Source organism: Heterodontus francisci, chromosome 40, assembly GCF_036365525.1.
Source record: "Heterodontus francisci isolate sHetFra1 chromosome 40, sHetFra1.hap1, whole genome shotgun sequence".
Lineage (NCBI taxonomy): Eukaryota > Metazoa > Chordata > Chondrichthyes > Heterodontiformes > Heterodontidae > Heterodontus > Heterodontus francisci.
Genome location: NC_090410.1, coordinates 15,989,020 through 16,012,214, shown reverse-complemented (window position 1 = coordinate 16,012,214; position 23,195 = coordinate 15,989,020). Strand labels below are relative to the sequence as shown.

At 50.3% G+C, this 23,195-nt stretch overlaps 1 protein-coding gene across 6 annotated transcripts in view; it reads left to right on the top strand.

Moving 5' to 3' along the window:
* The first annotated feature begins 3,042 nt into the window (after positions 1–3,042).
* Positions 3,043–23,195, top strand: part of LOC137353116 (RAS guanyl-releasing protein 1-like) — a 171,196-nt gene continuing 151,043 nt past the window's right edge. For 5 of the 6 annotated variants that reach the window (XR_010969817.1, XR_010969815.1, XR_010969816.1 and 2 more), the window contains exon 1: positions 3,043–3,230. Coding sequence is in view for 1 of the 6 variants with exons in the window: in XM_068019124.1 (XP_067875225.1) it covers positions 3,139–3,230 (92 nt within the window). In the remaining 5 variants the exon portion in view is untranslated. The remainder of the gene's footprint in view (positions 3,231–23,195) is intronic. The other variant, XM_068019128.1, reaches the window with a different exon arrangement.

Below are 23,195 nucleotides of genomic sequence, written 5' to 3'. Positions count from 1 at the left end.
TCTGCTACTAAATGAACAAAAATCTCCTCCAAATAAATATTGGGAAAACGGAAGGCATTATCCGCCACAACCTCCATCCCTCAGCCACTGATTCCATCCCTCTCCCTGGCTGAGACTGAACCAGACTATTTGCAACCTTCCTGTCACATTAGCCCGACAGATTCTGAACACACATCTGCTCCATTTCCAAGGCCATTTACTTCCATCTCCATAACATCACCCAACCCCACCCTTGCCTCAGTTCATCTGCTGCTGAAACCTCAGCCATGCCTTTGCTACCTCTTGACTTGACTATTCCAATGCTCTCCCGGTCAGCCTCCCATCTTCCACTAACTTAAGCTCATCCAAAACTCTGCTACCCATATCCTAACTCACACCAAATCTCCTTCATACATCCCTCGGCTACCTGACCTACATTGGCTCCCGCTCTAGCTACACATTGATTTTAAGATTCTCATCCCTTTTCTTCAAATCCCTCCTTGACCTCACCCCTCCCTGGTTCTCTAACCCCCTCCAGACCTCCGGCATCTCTGGTTAGGCCCCAACTAGAGTATTGTGTCCAGTTCTGGTCACCACACTTCTGGAAGGAGGGTGCAGAGGAGATTTACCAGAAGGCTTCCAGGGATGGAGAATTTTAGTTACAAGGTTAGGTTGGAAAATCTGTGTTTGCTCTCCTTGGGACAAAGAAAATTGGGGAGAGATTTAATAATACAAGATTATAACAGGCTTAGAAAGGTTGAAAGGAAAAACTGTTCCCATTAACTAATGATATAAAGACTAGTGAACACAGATTGAAAGTTTTATATGAGGAAGAATTTTTTTTAACGCAGCAGGTGATAATGAACTGGAACTCGCTGCCGACGAGGGTGGCGGAAGTGGAGACAATCAATGACTTCAAGAGGAAGTTGGATGGCCACCTGAAAGAAATAGACTTTCAGCGGTATGGGGAGCAAGGGGAGTGGCACTGACTGGATAGCTCTGTGGAGAGCTGGCATGGACTTGATGTGCTGAATGGCTCTACTCTACTACTATATCTCTGTACAGTGTTCTGGTGAAAGGTCACAGACCTGAAATGCTAACTCTGCTTCTCTCTCCACAGATCCTGCCTGACCTGCTGAGCATTTCCAGCACTTTCTGTTTTTATTCCCTAAACTCTGGAATTCCCTCCCTAAACCTCTCCGCCTCTCTCTCCTCCTTAAAGGCATTAATTAAACCTCTGACAAAGTGTTTGGTAATCTGTCCTAACATCTCTTTACATGCCTCTGTGTCAAATTTGATAATGCTCCAATGAAGTCCCTTGGGACGTTTTACTCCACTATAGGTGCTATATAAATGCAAGTTGCTGTAATTGTGCAGATCTTATAACTCATAGCTTGACCAAAGGTCTTTGGAGATAGCATTACATGGCACTCCGGTCCTTCTGTACACATGGGCAGTCCAGTGACCTCTCCCACCTCACTGACCCTATCCAGCACCAAACTCCACTCCTTCCCAGCAGAGCTCGGAATTTCTGAAACATTTTGTGTTTTAAACGAACAATTAACCCATTCTCGGCAATTAGGTCGGCGCCTTGCGAAATGACACAGGAGCGAGCCAAAGGTCAGAGAGGACAACGCCAGGCCAACCGTTTCATTTTTTTTTTGTTCAGTCTGTTTCAGGACTCAAGTTAAAGACACCGTGTGGAGGAAGCTCTAACCACTGAGTCACAAAACAAAGGGCTGCAATATTCTGCAAAGCAATGAAAGCTTTGTGTTGGTTTACAATGATTTGCTGTTCCTCTGTCATCCTCTTACCGTGTCGCATTTCAACTTTCTGACTATAATACCCAAAGATTTCAGATAGTGGATTAAGGCGCTGGGAAGGTCGTGGCCCTTCTCGTCCTTCATCGTTTCTGGTTGGCACTTTCCTGGCTCCAATCTTGCTCGTAGCCCCCAGACTAATGAGCCAAGTCTTCAATCCCAGTGTATCCCAGGGAACCTGTTATCAGCTTCATTCTGGAAAGCGGAGATTCTGTGACCTCAATCATTTACTTTTGCATTCCCCTCCCCACTCAACTCTCTATTTGGCGCCACAGATTCAAATCAGTGGTCCTCCCTGCCATTAGAAAGGAGGCTAACATGATGCCTGAAGTCCGCCCTAATTGTCCCATCAATGCATGAGTCACTCTAACTGAGGCAAGGTGGAACTTGGAGCTTTTTAGCCAGTCTAAAATGATAGGGAGGACATGAGCTTTGATGATGCAAAATAGCCATAACTTGGAAACTGACCCCCCCCTACCACTCAAAAGTGGAAAACAAGGGAATTGGATACTTTTCTTAAATGACCTATTGGAGGTCCTGTTGACATGTTAGCAAAGCTGCCCAGTTCCAGACTGGAGGGGAGGAACCCCAGACCAGATAGAGTGGAAAAACAAAGACAAACAGAAGCCATAGCCATTCTGAGGTGTGATAATCATGCAGTGACTCACTGAGATCCGAGTTAACAGTATTGGATTACACTCAGCACCGTTACTGCTACATGTAACACGTCCCTTCCGTTTTCTACCCTCTCTCTTTCTTTCAATCTCTCTCTCATTCTCGCTCTCTATTTGTTCTTTCTCAATCTCTCACTCTTTCTCCCTCTCTTTCCTTCTTTCTTTGTCTTTCTCCTGCCTCTCTATTTCTCTCCCTCTCCTTTTCCCTTTCTGTGTCTCTTTCGGTAATTGTACAGAACGGACTTGTGTAAGCCCAGCAGTGTGAGTCTCCTCTGTTACAGTCTCAATCCGCCCTCCCGAGCCGCACCTCAGACCCACTGCCCTGCTACAGTAGCACCAAGAAACCCAGAAGTTGTCTTTGGTGCCAAAGCGGCAGGGTCGGCTACTGCTGAACAAGGCAAATGCCGCCCCCTCTCTGAGTGGGTCAAAACCCCGGGGAGCTGGACCGAGCCGATCAGCACAGACCCCGTGCAGCTCAGCGCCGCTCCGGCCACTTGTCATAGGACAAGTTCCTGCTTCGAGTAGGGTCGAGATCAGTTCCTGAACCGAGAGAGGGAGGGAGAATTGCGTCAGAGACAAATTAGAGAAGTAAAGAGACAGTTCGTGTCTTGTCAAAGCAGCTGAGCCCACACTGAGGAGTAGCCAGTGAAATTAAACATGAGCAAATGAGAGAGGAGGAGGCGAAGGCAACTTTCGAGTATTTTCTGCCTGTTTTCAGGAATAAAGAAGCAAAGATGAATCGCAGAGACAGTAAGAGGTGAGAGAGAGAGAGATACATCTTTTTTTTACTCGGTTCCTGTCTCCAGATGTTGCCGTTGTTTTTAGGTGTGAATTTCAGCCTCGGTGTATTGACCCAGTACTGCCCTTGACAGAGACTCAGTGCAGTACCGTCTGTCTGCTGATGCAGCTTTCTGTCTGTCTCTGTCTGTGTGTGAGGACAGGGGACAGTCGCACAGGGGAGAACTCATATTGAGAGAGAATCAGAAAGGTTGAATCAAACATTAACTTGAAGAGGAAGTGTTGGGGAGGTGTGCAGGTTCTTCAAAGTTGTCCTTGCACCGGATTGAGTTTGTAGGGTGAAGTGGCTGCTTTTATTGGACATCAGCAGGTGTTTGTCTATGTCTGCACTCGCCACTAGATGCTACACTTTGACAGTTTGTTGGGACCTGTTCCCCCCCCCCCCCCAACCCCTTCCCCCTCCCCCTCACCCCCTCCCCTTCCCCCTCACCCCCTCCCCTTCCCCCTCACCCCCTCCCCTTCCCCCTCACCCCCTCCCCTTCCCCCTCACCCCCTCCCCTTCCCCCTCACCCCCTCCCCTTCCCCCTCACCCCCTCCCCTTCCCCCTCACCCCCTCCCCTTCCCCCTCACCCCCTCCCCTTCCCCCTCACCCCCTTCCCCCTCACCCCCTTCCCCCTCACCCCCTTCCCCCTCACCCCCTTCCCCCTCACCCCCTTCCCCCCTCACCCCCTTCCCCCTCACCCCCTTCCCCCTCACCCCATTCCCCCTCACCCCCTCCCCCATCACCCCCTCCCCTCCCCCCTCACCCCCTCACCCCCTCACCCCCTCCCCCCCTCCCCCCCTCACCCCCTCCCCCCCTCACCCCCTCACCCCCTCCCCTTCACCCTCACCCCCCTCCCCTTCACCCTCACCCCCTCCCCTTCACCCTCACCCCCTCCCCTTCACCCTCACCCCCTCCCCTTCACCCTCACCCCCTCCCCTTCACCCTCACCCCCTCCCCTTCACCCTCACCCCCTCCCCTTCACCCTCACCCCCTCCCCTTCACCCTCACTCCCTCCCCTTCCCCCTCACTCCCTCCCCCTCACTCCCTCCCCCTCACTCCCTCCCCCTCACTCCCTCCCCCTCACTCCCTCCCCCTCACTCCCTCCCCCTCACTCCCTCCCCCTCACTCCCTCCCCCTCACTCCCTCCCCCTCACTCCCTCCCCCTCACTCCCTCCCCCTCACTCCCTCCCCCTCACCCCTTCCCCCTCACTCCCTCCCCTTCCCCCTCACTCCCTCCCCTTCCCCCTCACTCCCTCCCCTTCCCCCTCACTCCCTCCCCTTCCCCCTCACTCCCTCCCCTTCCCCCTCACTCCCTCCCCTTCCCCCTCACTCCCTCCCCTTCCCCCTCACTCCCTCCCCTTCCCCCTCACTCCCTCCCCTTCCCCCTCACTCCCTCCCCTTCCCCCTCACTCCCTCCTCTTCCCCCTCTCCCCTTCCCCCTCACCCCTTCCCCCTCACAACCCCTTGGCCCCACCCCACTTCCCTCACCCCCTTCCCCCACTCCCCCCCTTCTCCCCCCCTCCCATCTCCCCCCCCCTTCCCATTCATAACTGTGTTAACTCGAGTAGTGAAACAAACTCCCCCACACTGTGTTGGTTCATTCTTAAAGGACGCTTGGGCATATCTCATCACTTTCAAAAGCTGCCTTAGAAAGCTGCCTCTGCAAATGGGGGAGTTAGTGGTGTAATGGTAATGTTACTGAGAAGAATCCAGAGGCCTTAGCTAATGCCCTGGGGACACGGGTTCAAATCCCACTGGTGCTGCAACATTAATAAATTCAATTAATTAATAAAAGCTTGGCATTGAAAGCTAGTCTCTGTAATGGTACCATGAAATGATTGTCATAAAAACCCATTTGGTTCTCCTCCTTCAGGGAAGGAAATCTGCCATCTTTACCTGGTCTGACCTACATGTGACTCCAGACCCGTAGCAATGCAATTGACTCTTCACGGCCCTCTGAACTCAGTTGTTAAGGGCAATTAGGGTTGGGCAACAAATGCCCACATCCCCCCCCAAAAAAATTGTGTCTTAGCCCCCACTGCTTTGTAAAGCACCTCAGGACATTGGGCTATTCTGCAATGTTTAAGCACTGGTTCGAGTATCTTGCCTGATTAAATGTTTTTGGGAAGCTGTAGGAAATTAACAGAAATACGCTTTTTGGCGCATAGTGCACTGAATCGTTTCATCGACTACCTTCAATGTCATAAAGGACAGCTGGGGAATACCATTTAACAACCATAACAACTTCTATTCATAAAACACCTTTAACATAGTAAAATGTCCCAATGTGCATCATTGGAGCAGTTATCAGACAAAGTTTGACACCGAACCACATTAGGACAGGTGACCAAAAGCTTGCTGAATGAGGTAGGTTTTAATGATTTCCTGAAAGGAGGAGGAAAGAGAGGTGGAGAGGCTGAGGGAAGGAATTCCAGAGCTTAGGGCCGCGGGCAGCTGAATGCACGGCTGCCAGTAGAAAATCAGGGGTGCACAAGATCCCAGAATTTGAGCAGGGCAGAGATCTCGGAGGGTAAATTTCATCCAGAATCACTTGTCTGCTGATAACACCAAGTAGGGACAAATAAAAAAGTTACCCTGTAACTAAAGTTAGAAGGGAGATGCTAAATTTATTTCCCAATTTTTTGCTGAAGGTTCTGATTCTTGCTGGATTTCGGTTTAATGAGCGTAACTTTTTCCTCAGTCCTTTGTTCGAGTGACACTTATTTAGTCGGGAGCCTTGGGAGTGAGTGGCAGAGGGCTATCCCTCATCATCCAGCTGGGGTCACTGTCCAGTAAGGGGCGGGGGGGGTCACTGGATAAGTGGGGACATAGTCTAGCAGAGGTCAGTGGACAGCCGGTATGACACGACAGCAGGGGTCAGTGTCCAGCAGAAGGGAGCAAAAAAGTCTGGTTGGTTTTATTCACAAACTCCATTCTATAAACCATAGTAATGTCCAGCTACTATTCTGGCACAGGTCAGTAGACAGGAATATGAGGCTGGGCTTGACTCCTCCGTGTGGCTCGGTTCCTCCCTCACAACTCATTTCCTGAAAAATAAAAAGACTTGCATTTGTATAGCAACTTTCATGGCCACCAGACGTCCCAACCTGCTTATATAAAAGCAAAATACTGCGGATGCTGGAAATCTGAAACAAAAACAAGAAATGCTGGATTCACTCAGCAGGTCTGGCAGCATCTGTGGAAAGAGAAGCAGAGTTAACGTTTCGGGTCAGTGACCCTTCTATTTGTCAGTTCCGAAGAAGGGTCACTGACCCGAAACGTTAACTCTGCTTCTCTTTCCACAGATGCTGCCAGACCTGCTGAGTGAATCCAGCATTTCTTGTTTTTGTCCCAACCTGCTTTATAGCCAATGAGGTACTTTTTGAGCTGTAGCCACTGTTGTATGAAATGCAGCAGCATTTATGCACAGCAATGCTTTTGAGATGTTGATTGAGGAATAAATGTTGGTGAGGACACCAGGGAGAACATGCTTGATCTTCAAAATTGTGCCATGGGATCTTTTACATCCACCTGGGAGGGCATCAGTTTAAAAGCTCATCCAAAAGATGGCACCTCCGACAGTACTGCACTGGTGTGTCAGTCTTGATTCTGTGTTCAAGTCCTGGAATGCTATCAACTGAGCCAAGGCTAACGCAGTCCTAAATACTGTGTACAGCAAGCCAGAGCCCTGATTCTGTGTACAGCAGGCCGGGGCTCGGATTCTGTGTACAGCAGGCCAGGGGCTGGAGACTGTGCACAGCAGGCCAGAGCCCTGATACTGTGTACAGCAGGCCAGGGCTCGGATACTGTGTACAGCAGGCCAGGGGCTGGAGACTGTGTACAGCAGGCCAGGACCTGGATACTGTGTACAGCAGGCCGGGGCCCGAATACTGTGTACAGCAGGCCAGGGGCTGGAGACTGTGTACAGCAAGCCAGGACCTGGATACTGTGTACAGCAGGCCGGGGCCCGAATACTGTGTACAGCAGGCCAGGGGCTGGAGACTGTGTACAGCAGGCCAGGACCTGGATACTGTGTACAGCAAGCCGGGGCCCGAATACTGTGTACAGCAGGCCAGGGGCTGGATACTGTGTACAGCAGGCCAGGACCTGGATACTGTGTGCAGCAGGCCAGGACCTGGATACTGTGTGCAGCAGGCCAGGACCTGGATACTGTGTGCAGTAGGCCAGGACCTGGATACTGTGTGCAGCAGGCCGGGGCCCGAATACTGTGTGCAGCAGGCCAGGGGCTGGAGACTGTGTACAGCAGGCCAGGGCCTGGATACTGTGTACAGCAGGCCAGGACCTGGATACTGTGTGCAGCAGGCCGGGGCCCGGATACTGTGTACAGCAGGCCAGGGGCTGGAGACTGTGTACAGCAGGCCAGGGCCCGGATACTGTGTACAGCAGGCCAGGGCCCGGATACTGTGTGCAGCAGGCCAGGGCCCGGATACTGTGTACAGCAGGCCGGGGCCTGGATACTGTGTACAGCAGGCCGGGGCCCGGATACTGTGTACAGCAGGCCAGAGCCAGTATACTGTGTACAGCAGGCCAGAGCCAGTATACTGTGTACAGCAGGCCAGGGCCTGGATACTGTGTACAGCAGGCCAGAGCCAGTATACTGTGTACAGCAGGCCAGGGCCCGGATACTGTGTACAGCAGGCCAGAGCCAGTATACTGTGTGCAGCAGGCCAGGGCCCGGATACTGTGAGCAGCAGGCCAGGGCCCGGATACTGTGAGCAGCAGGCCAGAGCCAGTATACTGTGAGCAGCAGGCCAGAGCCAGTATACTGTGTGCAGCAGGCCAGAGCCCGGATACTGTGTACAGCAGGCCAGGGCCCGGATACTGTGTACAGCAGGCCAGGGCCCGGTTACTGTGTACAGCAGGCCAGGGCCCGGTTACTGTGTACAGCAGGCCAGAGCCAGTATACTGTGTACAGCAGGCCAGGGCCCGGATACTGTGTACAGCAGGCCAGAGCCAGTATACTGTGTGCAGCAGGCCAGAGCCCGGATACTGTGTACAGCAGGCCAGGGCCCGGTTACTGTGTACAGCAGGCCAGAGCCAGTATACTGTGTGCAGCAGGCCAGAGCCAGTATACTGTGTACAGCAGGCCAGGGCCCGGATACTGTGAGCAACAGGCCAGGGCCCGGATACTGTGTACAGCAGGCCAGAGCCCAGATACTGTGTACAGCAGGCCAGGGCCCGGATACTGTGCACAGCAGGCCAGAGCCCGGATACTGTGTACAGCAGGCCAGGGCCCGGATACTGTGTACAGCAGGCCAGAGCCCGGATACTGTGTACAGCAGGCCAGAGCCAGTATACTGTGTACAGCAGGCCAGAGCCCGGATACTGTGTGCAGCAGGCCAGAGCCCGGATACTGTGTGCAGCAGGCCAGAGCCAGTATACTGTGTGCAGCAGGCCAGAGCCCGGATACTGTGTACAGCAGGCCAGGGCCCGGATACTGTGTACAGCAGGCCAGAGCCCCGGATACTGTGTACTGCAGGCCAGAGCCCCGGATACTGTGTGCAGCAGGCCAGAGCCCCGGATACTGTGTGCAGCAGGCCAGAGCCCCGGATAGTGTGTGCAGCAGGCCAGAGCCCCGGATAGTGTGTGCAGCAGGCCAGAGCCCCGGATACTGTGTGCAGCAGGCCAGAGCCCCGGATACTGTGTGCAGCAGGCCAGAGCCCCGGATACTGTGTACAGCAGGCCAGAGCCCCAGATACTGTGTGCAGTAGGCCAGAGCCCCGGATACTGTGTGCAGCAGGCCAGAGCCCCGGATACTGTGTGCAGCAGGCCAGAGCCCCGGATACTGTGTACAGCAGGCCAGAGCCCCGGATACTGTGTACAGCAGGCCAGAGCCCCGGATACTGTGTGCAGCAGGCCAGAGCCCCGGATACTGTGTGCAGCAGGCCAGAGCCCGGATACTGTGTACAGAATGCCAGGACTCGGACTCAGCCAAGCCAACAGTCCGCAGAAGCCCATACCTATTTAGGATTATTTTCTCCTATGCAAAACATTCCTTTATTATTCAAAAGTTTGTAAAATGTACAACACATTTCTCATTATTTCCAATTATGAGAAGTGACTGCAGAAGGATACTATTCATTGTAAAGACATTGGCCCTGTGAAATGACAAGTGCAATGGTAAAATCAGCATGAGGCAAGAAGACAAAACAAGGAGGGAACGTTCAATGCTCAGAGTCCTGTGGCAGGCAGCTCCACAACAGGCGCTGTTGCTGATGATATTTGGCTTTGGAGGTAAGACTCCTCTGAAGGGGTCCTGCGATACCAGCGGGAAGTGGAAACAAAAACTTGTGTGACATTTCAGTTGGAATTTTACTCTGTCACGGAACGAACTGTAACTAGTGTGACTAGGCCATGGTACACGCACTGACTGTGACAAGACTGAGTGTTCCAGCACTGACTGTGTGTGTGTGTTTTGTAACAGGACTGAGTGTTCCAGCACTGACTGTGTGTGTATGTTTTGTAACAGGACTGAGTGTCCCAGCACTGACTGTTTGTGTGTTTTGTAACAGGACTGAGTGTCCCAGCACTAACTGTTTGTGTGTTTTGTAACAGGACTGAGTGTCCCAGCACTGACTGTTTGTGTGTTTTGTAACAGGACTGAGTGTCCCAGCACTAACTGTTTGTGTGTTTTGTAACAGGACTGAGTGTCCCAGCACTGACTGTGTGTGTGAGTTTTGTAACAGGACTGAGTGTCCCAGCACTGACTGTTTGTGTGTGTTTTGTAACAGGACTGAGTGTCCCAGCACTGACTCTGTGTGTGTTTTGTAACAGGACTGAGTGTTCCAGCACTGACTGTTTGTGTGTTTTGTAACAGGACTGAGTGTTCCAGCACTGACTGTTTGTGTGTTTTGTAACAGGACTGAGTGTTCCAGCACTGACTGTGTGTGTGTGTTTTGTAACAGGACTGAGTGTCCCAGCACTGATTGTTTGTGTGTTTTGTAACAGGACTGAGTGTTCCAGCACTGACTGTGTGTGTGTGTTTTGTAACAGGACTGAGTGTCCCAGCACTGACTGTTTGTGTGTTTTGTAACAGGACTGAGTGTTCCAGCACTGACTGTGTGTGTGTTTTGTAACAGGACTGAGTGTTCCAGCACTGACTGTTTGTGTGTTTTGTAACAGGACTGAGTGTTCCAGCACTGACTGTGTGTGTGTTTTGTAACAGGACTGAGTGTCCCAGCACTGATTGTTTGTGTGTTTTGTAACAGGACTGAGTGTCCCAGCACTGACTGTTTGTGTGTTTTGTAACAGGACTGAGTGTCCCAGCACTGACTGTTTGTGTGTTTTGTAACAGGACTGAGTGTCCCAGCACTGACTGTGTGTGTGAGTTTTGTAACAGGACTGAGTGTCCCAGCACTGACTGTTTGTGTGTTTTGTAACAGGACTGAGTGTCCCAGCACTGACTGTTTGTGTGTTTTGTAACAGGACTGAGTGTCCCAGCACTGACTGTGTGTGTGAGTTTTGTAACAGGACTGAGTGTCCCAGCACTGACTGTTTGTGTGTTTTGTAACAGGACTGAGTGTCCCAGCACTGACTGTGTGTGTGTGTTTTGTAACAGGACTGAGTGTCCCAGCACTGACTGTTTGTGTGTGTTTTGTAACAGGACTGAGTGTCCCAGCACTGACTCTGTGTGTGTTTTGTAACAGGACTGAGTGTTCCAGCACTAACTGTTTGTGTGTTTTGTAACAGGACTGAGTGTTCCAGCACTGACTGTTTGTGTGTTTTGTAACAGGACTGAGTGTTCCAGCACTGACTGTGTGTGTGTGTTTTGTAACAGGACTGAGTGTCCCAGCACTGATTGTTTGTGTGTTTTGTAACAGGACTGAGTGTTCCAGCACTGACTGTGTGTGTGTGTTTTGTAACAGGACTGAGTGTCCCAGCACTGACTGTTTGTGTGTTTTGTAACAGGACTGAGTGTTCCAGCACTGACTGTGTGTGTGTTTTGTAACAGGACTGAGTGTTCCAGCACTGACTGTTTGTGTGTTTTGTAACAGGACTGAGTGTTCCAGCACTGACTGTGTGTGTGTTTTGTAACAGGACTGAGTGTCCCAGCACTGATTGTTTGTGTGTTTTGTAACAGGACTGAGTGTCCCAGCACTGACTGTTTGTGTGTTTTGTAACAGGACTGAGTGTCCCAGCACTGACTGTTTGTGTGTTTTGTAACAGGACTGAGTGTCCCAGCACTGACTGTGTGTGTGAGTTTTGTAACAGGACTGAGTGTCCCAGCACTGACTGTTTGTGTGTTTTGTAACAGGACTGAGTGTCCCAGCACTGACTGTTTGTGTGTTTTGTAACAGGACTGAGTGTCCCAGCACTGACTGTGTGTGTGAGTTTTGTAACAGGACTGAGTGTCCCAGCACTGACTGTTTGTGTGTTTTGTAACAGGACTGAGTGTCCCAGCACTGACTGTGTGTGTGTGTTTTGTAACAGGACTGAGTGTCCCAGCACTGACTGTTTGTGTGTTTTGTAACAGGACTGAGTGTCCCAGCACTGACTGTTTGTGTGTTTTGTAACAGGACTGAGTGTCCCAGCACTGACTGTGTGTGTGTGTTTTTTAACAGGACTGAGTGTCCCAGCACTGACTGTGTGTGTGTTTTGTAACAGGACTGAGTGTCCCAGCACTGACTGTGTGTGTGTGTTTTGTAACAGGACTGAGTGTCCCAGCACTGACTGTTTGTGTGTTTTGTAACAGGACTGAGTGTCCCAGCACTGACTGTGTGTGTGTGTGTTTTGTAACAGGACTGAGTGTCCCAGCACTGACTGTGTGTGTGTTTTGTAACAGGACTGAGTGTCCCAGCACTGACTCTGTGTGTGTGTGTGTGTGTGTGTGTAGAACTGACTCTGTGTGTGTGTGTGTATAACAGGACTGAGTGTCCCAGCACTGACTGTGTGTACTATTACTATTTCTCTAAAGTAAAAACAAAATACTGCGGATGCTGGAAATCTGAAATTAAAAACAGAAAGTGCTGGAAATACTCAGCAGGTCTGGCAGCATCTGTGGAGAGAGAAGAAGAGTTAATGTTTCTGATGAAAGGTCACAGACCTGAAACGTTAACTCTTTCTCTCTCCACAGATGCTGCCAGACCTGCTGAGTATTTCCAGCACTATCTGTTTTTATTTTTTAATATTTCTCTATGTGACTTGATGTCGGATGTTGTGTCTGATCACGTTCCTGTGATGCACCCTGGGACATTTGGCTCTGTTAAAGGCACTATATGAATGTAAGTTGTTTTTTTTTGTTGGTGCTGGAATCCAGATAAGCTTTGTCGAGCATTGACATGCTTGGCTGAAATTGAATTACTCAGATATCATCACCAACTTCAGAAAACACTGCCTGAATCACACTCACTTTCACTTCCATGTTCAGTGTTGGTGGTCTGTACTGTGATACTGCTGCGAAATGTTTAAAGACCATCTCTCGTCGTATTGTTTATGCATCATTCCTGAGCTGCAAACTTTACAACTGGTAACTGGCTTTCGACAAGTTCTATCTTAAATCCTGCTCATCAGATATACATGAAGAATGATCAGTGTGAAAGAAAGAACTAGCATCTATATAGCGCCTTGCAGGCACAGAAGTACTTTTGAAGTGTAGTCACTTCGTAATGTAGGGAACATGGCAGCCAGTTTGTGCATAACAAGCTTTCACAAACAGCAAGATGATCTTGAGCAAATTGCTCTTTGAATGATGCTGGTTGAGGAATAAATATTGGTCTGGAAGAGGGGAGAACTCCCTTGCTCTCCTTCGAAATAGTGTAAGGGGACCTCCAACGTCCAGACAGGACCTCGGTTTAATGTCTCATCCGAAAGACAGCACCTCCAACAGTGCTCCTTCGGTACTGCACTGGAATGTCAGCCTAGATTTTGTGCTCAAGTCTCTGGAGTGGGACTTTGAACCCATGATCTCCTGGCCCAGAGGCGAGAGTGCCACCCACTGAACCATGGCTGGGAGTTTCGAAGTTGACCTCAGCACAAAAGTTGGATTTAGGAGGGGAAAGCGTTGGTGCAGTAGGTTAGACTTCCAGCTCCAGCCAAGACTGCTGGGAGGGAAGTCTATACCTCTGGCTCTGTTGTCTGCAAGGATCCTACACCAAATGAGATTTGACAGTCACAGTCCTGACCCTCCTAGTGGTGCATGGACCTTAATTGGACAATAATTGACAATCTTGCATAGAGCAACCACAAGATGGTTGCCGTGGGGAATGGGTAAAAGCACGGCTGATGCAGGGTTCCTGAAATGTAAATATCTCTATTGTTGTTGGATCACATGACTATCAGGACAGTGGAAAGAGAACTTTTTAAAAATTCATTCATGGGATGCGGGCGTCGCTGGCCAGGCCAGCATTTATTGCCCATCCCTAATTGCCCTTGAGAAGGTAGTGGTGAGCTGCCTTCTTGAACCGCTGCAGTCCATGTGGAGTAGGTACACCCACAGTGCTGTTAGGAAGGGAGTTCCAGGATTTTGACCCAGCGACAGTGAAGGAACGGCGATATAGTTCCAAGTCAGGGTGGTGTGTGACTTGGAGGGGAACTTGCAGGTGGTGGTGTTCCCATGTATTTGCTGTCCTTGTCCTTCTAGTTGGTAGAGGTCGCGGGTTTGGAAGGTGCTGTCTAAGGAGCCTTGGTGCATTGCTGCAGTGCATCTTATAGATGGTACACACTGCAGCCACTGTGCGTCAGTGGTGGAGGGAGTGAATGTTTGTAGATGGGGGCGCCAATCAAGCGGGCTGCTTTGTCCTGGATGGTGTCGAGCTTCTTGAGTGTTGTTGGAGCTGCACCCATCCAGGCAAGTGGACAGTATTCCATCACACTCCTGACTTGTGCCTTGTAGATGGTGGACAGGCTTTGGGGAGTCAGGAGGTGAGCTACTCGCCTCAGGATTCCTAGCCTCTGACCTGCTCTTGTAGCCACGGTATTTATATGGCTACTCCAGTTCAATTTCTGGTCAATGGTAGCCCCTAGGAAGTTGATAGTGGGGGATTCAGCGATGGTAATGCCGTTGAATGTCAAGGGGAGATGGTTAGATTCTCTCTTGTTGGAGATGGTCATTGCCCGGCACTTGTGTGGCGCGAATGTTACTTGCCACTTATCAGCCCAAGCCTGGATATTGTCCAGGTCTTGCTGCATTTCTACACGGACTGCTTCAGTATCTGAGGAGTCACGAATGGTGCTGAACATTGTGCAATCATCAGCGAACATCCCCACTTCTGACCTTATGATTGAAGGAAGGTCATTGATGAAGCAGCTGAAGATGGTTGGGCCTAGGACACTACCCTGAGGAACTCCTGCAGTGATGCCCTGGCGCTCAGATGATTGACCTCCAACAACCACAACCATCTTCCTTTGTGCTAGGTATGACTCCAGCCAGTGGAGGGTTTTCCCCCTGATTTCCATTGACCTCAGGTTTGCTAGGGCTCCTTGATGCCATACTCGGTCAAATGCTGCCTTGATGTCAAGGGCAGTCACTCTCACCTCACCTCTTGAGTTCAGCTCTTTTGTCCATGTTTGAACCAAGGCTGTAATGAGGTCAGGAGCTGAGTGGCCCTGGTGGAACCCAAACTGAGCGTCACTGAGCAGGTTATTGCTAAGCAAGTGCCGCTTGATGGCACTGTTGATGATACCTTCCATCACTTTACTGATGATTGAGAGTAGGCTGATGGGGCAGTAATTGGCCGGGTTGGACTTGTCCTGCGTTTTGTGCACAGGACATACCTGGGCAATTTTCCACATTGCAGGGTAGATGCCAGTGTTGTAGCTGTACTGGAGCAGCTTGGCTAGGGGCACAGCAAGTTCTGGAGCACAGGTCTTCAGTACTATTGCCGGAATATTGTCAGGGCCCATAGCTTTTGCAGTATCCAGTGCCTTCAGTCATTTCTTGATATCACGCGGAGTGAATCAAATTGTCTGAAGTCTGGCATCTGTGATGTTGGGGACTTGAGGAGGAGGCCGAGATGGATCATCAACTTGGCATCTCTGGCTGAAGATTGTTGCAAATGCTTCAGCCTTATCTTTCACACTGATGTGCTGGGCTGCCCCATCATTGAGGATGAGGATATTTGTGGAGTCACCTCCTCCAGTTAGTTGTTTAATTGTCCACCACCATTCATGGCTGGATGTGGCAGGACTGCAGAGCTTAGATCTGATCGGTTGGTTATGGGATCGCTTTGCTCTGTCTATCGCATGGTGCTTACGCAGTTTGGCATGCAAGTAGTCCTGGGTTGTAGCTTCACCAGGTTGACACCTCATTTTGAGGTATGCCTGGTGTTGCTCCTGGCATGCCCTCCTGCATTCTTCATTGAACCAGGGCTGGTCTCCTGGCTTGATGGTAATGGTAGAGTGGGGGATATGCCGGGCCATGAGGTTACAGATTGTGGTTGAGTACAATTCTGCTGCTGCTGATGGCCCACAGCGCCTCATGGATGCCCAGTTTTGCATTGCTCGATCTGTTCGAAATCTGTCCCATTTAGCACAGTGATAGTGCCACACAACACGATGGACAGTATCCTCAATGTGAAGGCGGGACTTAGTCTCCACATGGACTGTGCGGTAGTCACTCCTACCAATACTGTCATGGACAGAAGCATCTGCGGCAGGCAGATTGATGAGGACGAGGTCAAGTATGTTTTCCCCTCATGTTGGTTCCCCCACCACCTGGGGCAGACCCAGTCTAGCAGCTATGTCCTTTAGGACTCGGCCAGCTCGGTCAGCAGTGGTGCTACCGAGCCACTCTTGGTGATTGACATTGAGGTCCCCCGCCCAGAGTACATTTTGTGCCCTTGAAATCCCCCATCCAGAGTACATTTTGTTCCCTTGCCACCCTGGGTCACGGTCTTCTTTTGTCTGGAATTCATTTATTCCCATGCTTTAATTTTCCAATGTAATGATGAGCACCGGAAGACAAATATGTAACCAAAAAAAGTGACCATGAAAACCGGGTGTGTCGTAAAATCCCTCGCTGCTTCAGGAAGGGCAGGTAACTGCTCCTACCTGGTCTGGCTTACATGTGACTTCTGAAGCAACCTGGTACGCCCACTGAGTTGTGCAAATAACACATTCCATCGCCTTCTCGATACAACTAGGAATGTGCAGTCACACTGGTGTTGACAATATCATCCGCATGCCAAGTAGAACTTCAAAAAATGATTATCTTACATAATATTATATCAGGTGACCATACGTAAATTGACCCCCTCCCTCCACCCAACGTCCATGACCCTAATGGTAAAGGTCAGCATTACAAAAAGCATCCACTGATTCATTTTCTCTCTCTTTCCCAGCTGAAACAGCTCATTCCCGTCCAATGCGCCAGCAGTGCTGTGATATTTAAATGGCAGCTCCCCCTCCCATCACCCCTCCTGCATTTCCTCCTACTGCTTTCAACCCTCTTATCCCTGAATTCATGGTGCTGAGCTGGGCTTTAAATTTGCATCAGCAGCAGGAACCTGGATCCCAAGTTGGTGTTGCTGGTGCAGGGATGGCCAACTTTGAAGGCATTCCTAGCTAGACAAGAAACCGGTGGAAGGATTAAACCCTCGTATGAGATGCATGCCCTCCCCAATGAAAGATACGACCCTCATATAAGACACATCCCCAACCCAAACAGGAGCATAAATGAAATAAAAACAGAAGGTGCTGGAAATACTCAGCAGGTCAGGCAGCATCTGCGGAGAGAGAAGCAGAGTTAATGCTTCAGGATTCTGACCTTTCATCAGAAAGTCCTGATGAAAGGTCACAGACCTGAAACGTTAACTCTGTTTCTCTCTCCACAGATACTGCCTGACCTGCTGAATACTTCTCGCACTTTCTGTTTTTATTTCAGATTTCCAGCTACTGCAGTATTTTGCTTTTGTAGGAGCATTAATGACCACTCTTTGTACACTTGTATACACAGTAACTCGGGCAATGGAAGATGTCACAATAGTGCAGTAGGAGGGGCATTCTTTGAAGTTTGGGCTGGAAGCATATTACTGGAGCACAGCAGACATCTAAGACATGCGATACCTAACCTAGCAGTGCCTGACACCAGTACTGACTTCTTAAAGCACCAGTGGTTCCCTTTGCCAGTATTGACCCCCCTCACTTCTAAAGACCACAACAGTCGTCAGAAATATATATTTTTAAAGGAGATCTTTGCATAAGTGACACTGCAGTTCATACTCGCTGCATTCTGAGTAGGATGACATCACTGCAAGAGACCTGCTTTCTGTAGATAGGCGGAGAAGTTTTCCACAGAAATATTAGCTAATAGATAAAAATAGATTTTTGTTTTCAATTATTATTTTGCCTCTGAGCTGCTGAAAACTTGGCAAAGGACGATATTTGAGTCACCTCTCGCCACAGTTCCTTAATACTCGGGAAATTAGGACATAAGTTTAATGCTGAACTTCAGACGCTGCTTGGAATCATTTAAGCATCGTCTGTCGGACTTGGTGGCAATGTCGGAAAGAATATGGCTCACGATGGCTCAGTGGGAGAATGCACTATCTGGTGTGGAACCAGACAGGCCTGGAAGCTTCCCAGCTTCATTGCCGACTTTGTGTGAAGTTATTTGATCGCACGTGAGGGGGAAAAAAAAGATCCAAGCTTCCCACATCAGCCTCTTATGCATTCCCCAACTTTCGTCGCTGCAGCTTCAGCTCCCTCAGCCCGGAACTCTGGAATTCCCTCCCTGAATCTGCTGCCTCTCTCCTCCTTTAAGACACTCCTTAAAACCGAAAACTTGACTAAGCTTTTGCTCACCTGTTTTAATATCTCCTGTGGCGCAGTCTCGATTATTATCCGATAATGTTCCTGTGAAATGGCTTGGGATGGTTCACTACGTTAAAGGTGCTGTATAAATGGCCACTGTTGTTATCATCATCTTATAATGTGGACACACCAACTGGGGAAAGTTGTCTTGGCTGTGAGCTGCCCTTGAGAGCCAAGTAGTTCTGCTGATGTTCTCGGACTTGGCTCACACCTGAGGAAAGGCTGCTTGGGCTGTGCACCAGAGGGGAGCTGGCAAGCATGGAATGGAAACCCCCAACAATAGGCACCAGCTTCAAATGAGGTGAGGAGAAATCTAAGCGCAATGCATTTTTTTTATTGAAGCGACCAAGGCAGGGGACCTGACCAATTGGAAAATGTTCCTTCCAGAACCAACCCATATTCAGATGTTCATGATCCAGTCATAGTCAAATCAGAAACATGGGAAGGTGCGTGAAAGAAAGACTCGCATACATAGTTTCAGATGTTCCAAAGTGCCTTACAGCCAATGAAGTAGTTTGGAAGTGTAGTCGCTGTTGCAATGTAGGAATCGTGGCGGCCGAGACACACACAGCAAGCTGCCACAAACAGCAATAACATAAACCACCAGACAGTAATTTTTTTTTAGTGATGTTGGTTAAGGATTAAATACTGGCCAGGATACCAGGGAGATCTCCCCTGTTCTTGTTCCAATAGTGCCGGGGGTGCTTTTATATCCACCTGAGAGGGCCTCGTCTGAAAGACAGCTTCGCCAACAATGCAGCGCTCCCACAGTACTGCACTGGAGTGCCAGCCTAGATTTTTGTGCTCGATTCGCTGAAATGGGACTTGAATTTTCTGACTCAGAGGGGCGGGTGCTTCCAACCGAACAGTGGCTGACACCTAACTCCCATCTGCTAGCTACATCTCCTGGTTAAATTGTCTTCCAGCTCTCAAGTAGAAGCCAGCCACCAGGGTGAGATACTGGAAGGCAGGGTGAATGTGGTGACAGGGGTGAGACAACAGAGCCTGGAGGTTAACGTACACGCAACAGCTTGATCTCACCCTCTACTGTGAAAATATCAGTAATTACAATAACAGCACTGGGCAGAGTGGTTCAGCATTTTCAGTCTTATCCGTGTGGTGAACAAATGATTTTTGTGATAACAGTAATCGCAGTTTCAGTATGAATTTAAATGTCAGCCTGCCTCAGTTGCTAAGATAGAAAGAAAGACTTGCATTTATATAGCGCCTATCGTGACCTGAGGACATCCCGATGTGCTTTGCAGCCATTGACGTACTTTTGATGTGCAGTCACTTTTGTAATGCAGGGAACATGCAGCCAATTTGCACATAGGAAGATCCCACAAACAGCAATGTGATAATGACCAGATAATCTATTTTTACTGATATTGGCGGAGGGATAAATGTTGGTCAGAATTCCCCTGCTCTTCTTTGAATGTGTCATTGATCTTTAATGGTCACTTGAAAGGCCAGATGAGGGGGCATTGGGTTAACTTCTCAACGGAAAGACAGTAGATTTCTTATGTGAATCAGAAGCCATGGGTTCAGTCCCTTCTGCAAGGTTTGAGTGCATGATCTAGATGGCTTCTTCATGCAGTGTTAAGGGAGCACTGCATTTTTCCAGGGTTCCGTCTTTTGAAAGATATGTTAAAATGAGAATTCATTTGCCAGTTTAAGTGGATGCAAAGATCCCAGCGTACTGTTCTGAAATAGAGCAAGGAGGTCTCTGGTGTCCTGGCCAACGTTCCTCCCTCAGCTAGCAGGCTCAAAAACAGATTAACTGGTATTTCATCTTATTTGTTGGTTGTGGGACCTTCGTGTGCACAAATTGGTTGGTGAGTTTGCTGACATTATTGCTTTTACTATCTCCCAATGTTCTCAGATCTTCTGTAAAATCCCCAGATCCATGCTGGCATACCGATCCAAAGGCACCTTGCCACCGGCACCAGTTAGCTACTCTGACATACAGGCATACAAATGAGCGTTGATGGGGCTTTGGAGGCATCGCAGATGCACACAAAAATACTTTCCTCAGGGGTCAGTGATATAGAGCAGGTCTGGACGTGGAGTGGGTCGGTGATGTGGAGTGGGTCGGTGATGTGGAGTGGGTCGGTGATGTGGAGTGGGTCGGTGATGTGGAGTGGGTCGGTGATGTGGAGTGGGTCGGTGATGTGGAGTGGGTCGGTGATGTGGAGTGGGTCTGGATGTGGAGTGGGTCTGGATGTGGAGTGGGTCTGAATGTGGAGTGGGTCTGAATGTGGAGTAGGTCAGGAATGTGGAGTGAGTCTGGATGTGGAGCGAGTCTGGATGTGGGTCGGGGATGTGGAGCGGGTCGGGGATGTGGGGGGGTCTGGATGTGGAGTGGGTCGGTGATGTGGAGTAGGTCGGGAATGTGGAGCGAGTCTGGATGTGGAGCGAATCTGGGATGTGGAGCGGGTCTGGATGTGGAGTGGGTCTGGATGTGGAGTGGGTCTGGATGTGGAGCGGGTCTGGATTTGGAGCGGGTCGGTGATGTGGGGCGGGTCGGTGATGTGGAGCGGGTCTGGATGTGGAGCGGGTCTGGATGTGGAGCGGGTCTGGATGTGGGGCGGGTCTGGATGTGGGGCGGGTCTGGGATGTGGAGCGGGTCTGGGATGTGGGGCGGGTCTGGATGTGGAGCGGGTCGGTGATGTGGAGCGGGTCTGGGATGTGGGGCGGGTCTGGGATGTGGAGCGGGTCTGGATGTGGAGCGGGTTGGTGATGTGGAGCGGGTCTGGGATGTGGAGCGGGTCTGGAATGTGGAGCGGGTCTGGGATGTGGAGCGGGTCTGGATGTGGGGCGGGTCGGTGATGTGGGGCGGGTCTGGATGTGGAGCGGGTCTGGATGTGGAGCGGGTCTGGGATGTGGAGCGGGTCTGGGATGTGGAGCGGGTCTGGATGTGGGGCGGGTCTGGATGTGGGGCGGGGCGGGTCGGGATGTGGAGCGGGTCTGGGATGTGGGGCGGGTCTGGATGTGGAGCGGGTCTGGATGTGGGGCGGGTCTGGATGTGGGGCGGGTCGGGATGTGGAGCGGGTCTGGGATGTGGAGCGGGTCTGGATGTGGGGCGGGTCTGGGATGTGGAGCGGGTCTGGGATGTGGGGCGGGTCTGGATGTGGAGCGGGTCGGTGATGTGGAGCGGGTCGGGGATGTGGGGCGGGTCTGGGATGTGGAGCGGGTCTGGGATGTGGGGCGGGTCTGGATGTGGAGCGGGTCTGGATGTGGAGCGGGTCGGTGATGTGGAGCGGGTCGGTGATGTGGAGCGGGTCGGTGATGTGGAGCGGGTCGGTGATGTGGAGCGGGTCTGGGATGTGGAACGGGTCTGGATGTGGAGCGGGTCTGAATGTGGAGCGGGTCTGGGATGTGGAGTGGGTCTGGATTTGGAGCAGTTCGGTGATGTGGAGTGGGTCTGAATTTGGAGCAGTTCGGTGGTGTGGAATGGGTCTGGATGTGGAGTGGGTCTGGATTTGGAGCAGTTTGGTGATGTGGAGTGGGTTGGGGATGTGGAGTGGGTCTGGATTTGGAGCAGTTCAGTGATGTGGAGTGGGTGAAATTTCTCCTTGATAGATGAATAATGTTGAGGGGCATCCATGGAGTTGTGTCTATGGCCAAATTGGTGCAGTCGCCCAAGAGTGGCTTGATTTGTGTTTTAACAGCACTTTTATTGGTGCTGGTTGCTGTGCACCTCCTGTGTGTAGAGATGGTGAATAGCTGTGATAGTTTGGAGGAACATCAGGAAAATAATGAGCACCCACAGCAACGGTAAGTAGAGAATTGTCAAAGAAAAAGAGGACAAGTTCAGAGAAAACACAAATATGGGCTCAACCACAGGCTTATTACTTCAGACTCTTAATCACAAGACTGCATGACAAGTGCTGCGGTCACACTCTGTATTGACAATAAACACTTGTGCTCCTCCCACTCAGTGGACTCCACCTGCAGCTCACTGACTGTAAATTTGGCAAAAAGCCCAGCTTGTCAGGGTGTTGTAATATGATTGAACTTGTTTTTCATGTCACTGCAGACTGGTTGCAACTCTTTGAGCAGGAGCATCTTGGCTGCAGCAGTTGCAGTTTTGTGAATTCGGTGCCCTGCAGACTGAAGGAGAGCCATTGCTGGTGATTGGAACACAACAGAAACAAATTGCATTTAAACTTAACCTAATAAAACATCCTAAGGCACCTCACAGGGGCTTTATCTAACAAAATTTGACACCGAGCCACATAAGCAGATATTAAGACAGGTGACCAAAAGCTTGGTCAAAGAGGTAGGTCTTAAAGGATGAGACAGAGGCAGAGAGGTTTAGGGAGGGAAGTCCAGAGCTTAGAGCCGAGGCAGCTGAAGGCACGGCCACCAATGGTAGAGCGATTAAAATCGGGAATGCGCAAGAGGCCAGAGTTGGAAGAGCAGTGACATCTTGGAGAGGAGGTTATATAGATAGGGATGGCAAAGGCCATGGAGGGATTTGAAAACAAGGATGAGAATTTTAAACCTGAGGCATTGTTGAGCCGGGAGCCTGTGTAGGCCAGCGAGCACAGGGGTGATGAGTGAACGGGATTAGGTGTGATATGAACAGCAGAGGTTTGTATGAACACAAGCTTATGGAGGGTGAAAGATGGGAGTCCGGCCAGGAGAGTAATGGAATAGTCAAGTCTAGAGGTAGCAAAGGCATCGATGAGGGTTTCAGCAACAGATGAGCTGAGGCAGGGACAGAGTCGAGCAATGTTACGGAGATGAAAGTAGGCAATCTTAGTGATCGTGGAAATGTGGTCGGAAGCTCATCTGGAGGTCAAACACAACATCAAGGTTTCGAATGATCGGGCTTAGCTTCAGACAGTTGCCAGGGAAAGGGATGGAGTCGGTACATAGGGAATGGAATTTGTAGCAGGGACTGAAGACAATGGCTTTGGTTTTCCCAATATTTAATTGGAGGAAATTCCTGCTGATCCAGTATTGGATGTCGGACAAGCAGTCTGACAAATCAGCGACAGTGACGGGGCCAAGAGAGGTTGTGGTGAGGTTGAGCTGAATTTCATCAGTGTACATGTGGAAACTATTGGGAGTCCTTCATTCTTAGTCTGACATGAAAGCTTAGATTTTACTGATCAGCATTATTTTAAATCATGGGATTGTGATCATGGAATTCCACCATGTGGA